Source organism: Myotis davidii, unplaced genomic scaffold, assembly GCF_000327345.1.
Source record: "Myotis davidii unplaced genomic scaffold, ASM32734v1 scaffold847, whole genome shotgun sequence".
NCBI classification, from domain to species: domain Eukaryota; kingdom Metazoa; phylum Chordata; class Mammalia; order Chiroptera; family Vespertilionidae; genus Myotis; species Myotis davidii.
Window position 1 is genome coordinate 2,113,385 of NW_006298049.1, and position 6,836 is coordinate 2,120,220.

The 6,836-nt window shown below is 35.8% G+C and overlaps 1 protein-coding gene across 2 annotated transcripts in view; it reads left to right on the forward strand.

Moving 5' to 3' along the window:
• Positions 1-3,948: 3,948 nt before the first annotated feature.
• The window catches only part of STYX (serine/threonine/tyrosine interacting protein), a 26,298-nt gene continuing 23,410 nt past the window's right edge, over positions 3,949-6,836 (forward strand). Inside the window, exons 1-2 of one of the 2 annotated variants that reach the window (XM_015570500.1) lie at positions 3,949-4,007; positions 5,977-6,030. In XM_015570500.1, coding sequence (XP_015425986.1) covers positions 3,990-4,007; positions 5,977-6,030 — 72 coding nt within the window. In that variant the 5' untranslated portion in view covers positions 3,949-3,989. The remainder of the gene's footprint in view (positions 4,008-5,976; positions 6,031-6,836) is intronic. The other variant, XM_015570501.1, reaches the window with a different exon arrangement.

A 6,836-nucleotide genomic window follows, 5' to 3' on the forward strand; every position in this document is an offset into this window, starting at 1 on the left:
ATTTGGTCCTTTTTAAAAAAATGTTTTTATTGATTTTTAGAGCGAAAGGGATAGAGAGATAGAAGCATCGATGACACAGAAATAGCCTCCTACATGCCCCCTACTGGGGATCAGCCTGCAAACCGGGCGTGTTCCTTGATCAGAATCGAACCGTGGCCTCCTGGTTCCTGGGTCTATGCTCAACCACTGAGTAACACCAGCTGGGCTTATTTGGTTCTTTAAAGATTAATCTCTTTGGTAAAGCATTTCTTTTGTATGTGTCCTGACTGGGGATCAAACTTGCAACCTTGGCATATCGGAACAAGGCTCTCTAACCAACTGAGCTATTTTATTTTATTTCATTAAACTGCCTGAGTTTTCTTATATTTTGTTGAGTTTTAGGAGCTGCAGTCTTGAATTCTCTGTCATTTAAATAATATATTTTGATGTCTTTAAGTTTATTTTCTGGAGATGTTTTCATTTTCTTTCTGAGATACCTTGTTGCCTTGGTTTGATGGTATTTGATAGATTTTTCCCTCTGCCTAGGGAATGCAGTCTGCTTTTTAAAAAGAGTGATCCTTCTTTATTTAGCAGGTCAATAAGAAGAGGTTTTTTGTTGTCCAGTACGTTGTGCTGAAGTGTTTTTGTTTTCTCTTGCACTGCTTTGTTTTCTTGGATCTCTGTGGGTAAGCGAAAGACCACAGCTAACCTGTCACTGGGTTTAGCTACAATATGTGCTGACCACTCAGGCAGGAATGTTTCTACCTTTCTGCTCCTAAGTGCTTCAGAGAGTGCACACTGCAATCTGATTCCTCCCCTCTTCTGAGACCTCATATTTTCCGACTCTGAATTTAGGTCATTTGAAGGTCACTTATATTTTCCAGTTCACAAATTCTTTCTTTATCGTGTCCTTTCTTCTGTTTAATTCACCCACTGTTTTTTCTTTTTTAAATTCAATTGCACTTTTTCGTTTCTACATATTCCATTGCCTCTCTTAAAAATGAGTTTCTTAATTGATTGTCATATTTTTGCTACTCTCTTTACTTATTGTATTAAATGTTTGGTGTGGGTTTTTTTTTTAATCCTCACCTGAAGATATCGCCATAGTTTTTGAGAGAGAGACAGACAGACAGACAGACATGGATATGAGAGAGACACATCGATCAGTTTTCTCTTCTTCGTGCCCCAACTAGGAATCAGACCCACCACCTTTCAGTGTATAGGATGATTCCCCAACCAACTGACTGACACTGGCCATAGCTATATGTGTTTTGAATTTTTCATCATTGTCCTATCTGCAGGTCTGTAGATGTCATTCAGTTATATCTGCTTTTCATGATAGCTCATTTCCACTACCACCTTTTTTTTAGTCAGGTTTTTTTTTATTGTGAGCTCATTGGAACTTACCTGTGTGAGTTCTTTCTTTCTATTTTATTTTATTCCTCACCAGAGGATATTTTCCCACTGATTTTTAGAGAGAGTGGAAGAGAGAGGGAAAGACAGAGAAATATCGATGTGTGAGAAATATATCGATTGGTTGATTCCTGCTCGAACCCTAACCAGGGCCCGGGCCGGGGAGGAGCCTGCAACCAAGGTATGTGCTCTTGACCAGAATTGAACCCGGGACCCTTCATTTCACAGGCCAACGCTCTGTCCATTGAGCCAACCCAGCTAGGGACCAGCTTTTAATGTTTTATTTGACTTCTCACTTTGAGCAAGTCCTAGGCTTTGTCTTATATCTCACATGTACAGTGCTATTTAAAATACGACTGCGATGAGGATGTGGAACAACTACAACCTCCATTCCTTGCTGGTGGAAGTGTAGTAGTAAATTGGTTTTGGAAAACTTTTGGTATTGTCTAGTAAAGTCAAATACAGGCTTACCCTTGTGATCTAGCAATTCCATTGCTACTTACATATCCAAGGGAAAGGAATGCATATGACTACCAAAGGGCACATACTAGTAAAAACATTTTCATAGCATCTTTATTCATAATTGCCAAAACCTGGAAGCTACTTAAATCTCCACAGGAGAATGAGTAAATTGTGTAATATTCATACAGTAGTATACTGCACAGAAATAAAAAGGGGAAAACTGACATACACTACAACATGGGTGAAACCCAGACATTAAGTGGAATGAAAGAAGCAAGACATAAAATAGTTGATTCCATTTATAAGAAGTTAAAAAACAAGCAAAACTAATCTGTAGTGATTAACTTGCTTGTTAATTTAGCTGTGCATTTAAAGATTATTTTTTTACATAGATAAATTTTATTTTTTTGTGTTCTTCATTTAATTTTTCCATTTATTCACTCTGTGCCTTCTTCTCCACTCCCCCACAATCACCACACTGTTGTCCATATTCATAAGTTCTCATTTTTAGAAAACTTTATTTATTGATTTTGAAAGAGATGGAGAGGTGGAGAGAGAGAGAAAGAGAGAAGAGAGAAGATTTGTTGTTCCACTTATTTATGCATTCATTGGTTGATTCTTATATGTGCCCTGACCAGGAATTGAACTCGCAATCTTGATGTATTGGGATGATGCTCTAACAGAATTACCCGACCAGGGCCAAGTTCTCTCTTTTTTAAAACATTTTTTATTGATTTTTAGAGAGAGAGGAAGGGAGAGAGAAAGACAGATAGAAACATGGATGAGAGAGAAACATCAGTTGATTGGCTACCTCCTGCACACTCCCTACTGGGTATCAAGCCCGTAACCTGGGCATGTGCCCTGATCAAGAATCGAACTGGCGACCTCTTAGTGCATGGGACCATGCTCAATCAATTGAGCCACATGAGCTGGGCTTTATTCCTTTTTTAAACTGTCATTACATAGACAATTTCTCAGGATTTATAATCTACTGGTACTACTACATTGCTGAGACCAGTTTTCAAGATTAAAATATATTTTCTGTTTCTTCTCTGTTTTTTGTGTGTGTTTTTTTAAAGCCTGCTGGCATTGCAGGAGTAGAATATTCTCCCTTTCTATTATGGGTGTATAAAAGTTCTACATTATGTGCTAAAAATACTTTTCTGACTTGGGGAATCAGGATAAAGGAGATTTCTTGTACAATTTTTTGCAACTTTTCTGTAATCCTAAAATTATTTTAAAATAAAAGGTTTGTGTGTTTTTTAAAAAAACTGCAACACTTCTAGTTTTAACTTCAGAAAGCTAATTACTATTTATAATTCTGAGTTTTAAGCAACCAAGTTAGAGACTTGGAATGCAATCCATTTACAAATTAGGACTATCTGTACTGTATTTGATTTTTCATGTCAATGTGCTGTCATTTCTTTGTTCTTTTCCTAACTTTTAAAATATTTTGTCTTTGCCATTGGCATTTTGCATTATTTTCTGACTTCTTTATCTTGGTCTGCATTCCAAAGACAGAATGAAATCTATGCTTTCTTGAAATGTATATTTCAAACGAGTTGAACAAGACAGAATCTTAAGCCCAAGTAAGGTATGGGAAAGGCTGTTTCACAAGCATCTGGCAAATCAGAGATGGCAAATACTTGTCATACACCATTTTTCTTTCATCCATTGCAGATATTGCTTATTGATCACAACACTCTTCTTCCTTAGTCTTTTCCACACTTTGTTTTAGCTATCTACTGCCAGTTGATCTGAGTTAGCATGAATGTAAAAAAAAAAAAGTCTATTAATATCTGTAATTTAGAGGATTATTTGGGGGAGAAACTTCTGGAATATCTATTCTTATAATACATGAACTATTCCATCCATTGTATGAAGTAATATAATCATAATTTTGGAAGGCCAAATATTTAAAGAATACCTTGTTTCTTGTTACTTACATTTTCAGGTGTTTATGTAGCCAATTGAATCTGCTATTTTTATAGAATATTCCTAAAGTATAAACTCTTCTTAAAATTCCACATGCTTGAATGTCACATCTTTAATTTTTAATTGGGTGACATTTTTTATAATGTTATTTAACTTTTATTCTTGTGTTTTTCTTTATTTTTAAGGAGTGGACCTACCCTATGAGACGAGAGATGCAGGTATGACAACCGTATTGTTTACTAGAGGCCTGGTGCACGAATCGTGCACGGGTGGGGTCCAGCCGACCCTCCCGATCAGGGTAATTGGACTGGTGGGAGTGAGAGGAGGAGGTGACATAGGAGGTTGGCCGCGGGCCGGCCCCACCCTCTGGTTGAATTCCCATCGAACTCCCAGTGGAGGGGACAATTTGCATGTTACCCTTGTATTATATAGGATCATTAAATAACCTAATTTCACAAAGGATTTGAATCCTTTGTGGCTCATCTGTTGACTCATAATCTGTAGGTTCATCACTAAGTATTTTTAAATATTAACAGATTTAAACTTAATTGTGGATCTTAAAAAGATGGGAAATGAATTGTTGCAGTTCTTATTTTTAAGATTAGAACCATGGACAGTAATATATGTACTTGCTTAATGAGTCACTTTGTTTTTGTGCATCTAAAAAATTTGGTACAGTATTTTGATTCCTTTTGAAAGCAGTTTGTTCTGTTTGTCTAGTTTAGATGCATTCAGGAGAGTTCAGTGTATATGGAAATCTGTAAGTCGGGCTATATCATACCTTAGATATATTAGTGATTTCCAATCAATTTCCAAAACTAACTCCTCCAGAAGACTGAGTTGAATTCTCCCAGTATGGAATGACATAAGTGATAGCTAATTAACAGTTCATTTTTCTTTTGCATTTCTCACCATTTACAGTCACTCTGCTAGACCTAGGATCAAGCAATATCTTTTGTTCCTGGGAATCCTTTTACTTCTAAAAATCTGTTTCTTTTCTTTCTTAGTGAAAATCCATTTTTTAAAAGTATGTGAGTACCTAAGAGCCATTTTACTTGGTGCTGTGGAGAATGCAAAGATGAGAAAAATGTTATTTCTGCTCACAAGAAGCTGTTAGAAGAAATCAGACAATATCCTATAGAATTGAACTACTACGTTAATATCTTGAGTATGATACAGCCTGACTGAAAGCATTCTATATTGAATTCACATAGAATAAGCTTTAATGCAATATTCAGAAAGTACTTATTTAAATTGTTAAAACTGTCAATAAGCAAACATTTGATATTTGCCTTTTTTTCACTTGCTGTACTTTATTTCTATTATTAACTATAGATAGCAGTTCTTTTTTTAAAATATATTTTTGTTGATTTCAGAGAGGAAGGGGGAGGGAGAGAGAGAGATAGAAACATCAGTGATGAGAGAGAATCATTGATCGGCTGCCTCCTGCACACCCCCTACTGGGGATCGACCCCTCAGCTCAGGCATTTGCCTTTTACAGGAATCAAACCTGAGAGGAAGGGGGAGGGAGAGAGAGAGATAGAAACATCAGTGATGAGAGAGAATCATTGATCGGCTGCCTCCTGCACACCCCCTACTGGGGATCGACCCCTCAGCTCAGGCATGTGCCCTTTACAGGAATCAAACCTGGGACCCTTCACTCTGTAGGCAGACACTCTATCCACTGAGCTATGCCGGCAGGGCTAGATAGCAGTTCTAATCTTGTATCGGGTACTGCTTTTGAGTTGGCTAAATAAGGTTTAATGTAATTCCAAAGGGAAGATTTTCTTTATGCCTATTTCTAGATTTTAGCTGAGACTAGAAGTAAAATTAGAGGTGTTTTATTAATGTAAAAGAAATCCTACAATGTATTAATTCTACCCAAACTGCTATAAAAGCACTATTGTCAGTAAAACTCGGAGAAGAAAAAAGCACTGTGGAAGTTCAAATATCTGGAATGTATTATTCAGAACCACATTTGAATTTTGAATGTCTCGTTTGATATATAAAGCACATATTCATTTCTCTTCCCAATTATTTACTCATTGTAGCTGGGAAATGCTCTCTAGATAATAAGCTTTTTAGCAAATTATTATAACTATGAAAACACGCAATATCCACTTTTATGGTACATATTTTATATAGATTTAAATTGCTTATGGTAAATATCTTAATTTTTTTTTCTAGGAAATTTTACCTGGATTATTTTTAGGCCCATATTCTTCTGCTATGAAAAGCAAGGTATGAACTTTACGTTAGGTTTGTCAAGAGATTTTATTAACCAACTTTTTTGTAGTAATTTTTTTTTTTTAGTAGAGTTTTATTTGAGGGAGAGTTCACAAATAATTGCATGTTAACAGTAATGGTTACTCTGGAGTACCTGCCTCTTTCCAAATTTTACTGGCCAGTGATTCTCAAGTGTTTAACCACAAATCATATATGAAGTTTCTATTTTTTTTTCTCATGAAAATCTTGTGTTTGAAAGATTTACCAAATAGTGGACCTTTATTTAATGATTTATTTACCCTCTAAAATATAAAGCCCAAAATAAGGATATTTTACTTAACCTTTCCTTATCAAGGGTGTGTGTTTGTGTGTCTGTCTGTGCATGCACATACACATACTTATTTTGATTGAAGTGGATCAAATCTTATTTTTGTTTTTCCAGACTTTAGAGGTCTGAATGTTATAAGTTCTAAAGTATTGCTCTTTATATAAATGTCCTATAGCAGGGGTGGGCAACCTTTTTGTGAGTGCGTGCCAAAACCAGCAAAATCTCTGACTCAAAATTCTTCTGTGTGCCAACCCTAATTTTTTGAGAACGTTACGCCTACTTGATCTCTCTTAAGGTATACGTATGTGAAGAACCTGGAAGAAATAATAAAATTCATTTGAGCAACAAAAACACAGTATATGATGATGAAAAATACATTTATTTTTTAATGTATACATGTACACTGATAGTCCAACAGAAAACTTTATGACTCTGTTTGATATTATCAGTGGGACTTTTGCTGCTGCATCACTGATGACAGAGATTTTACCTC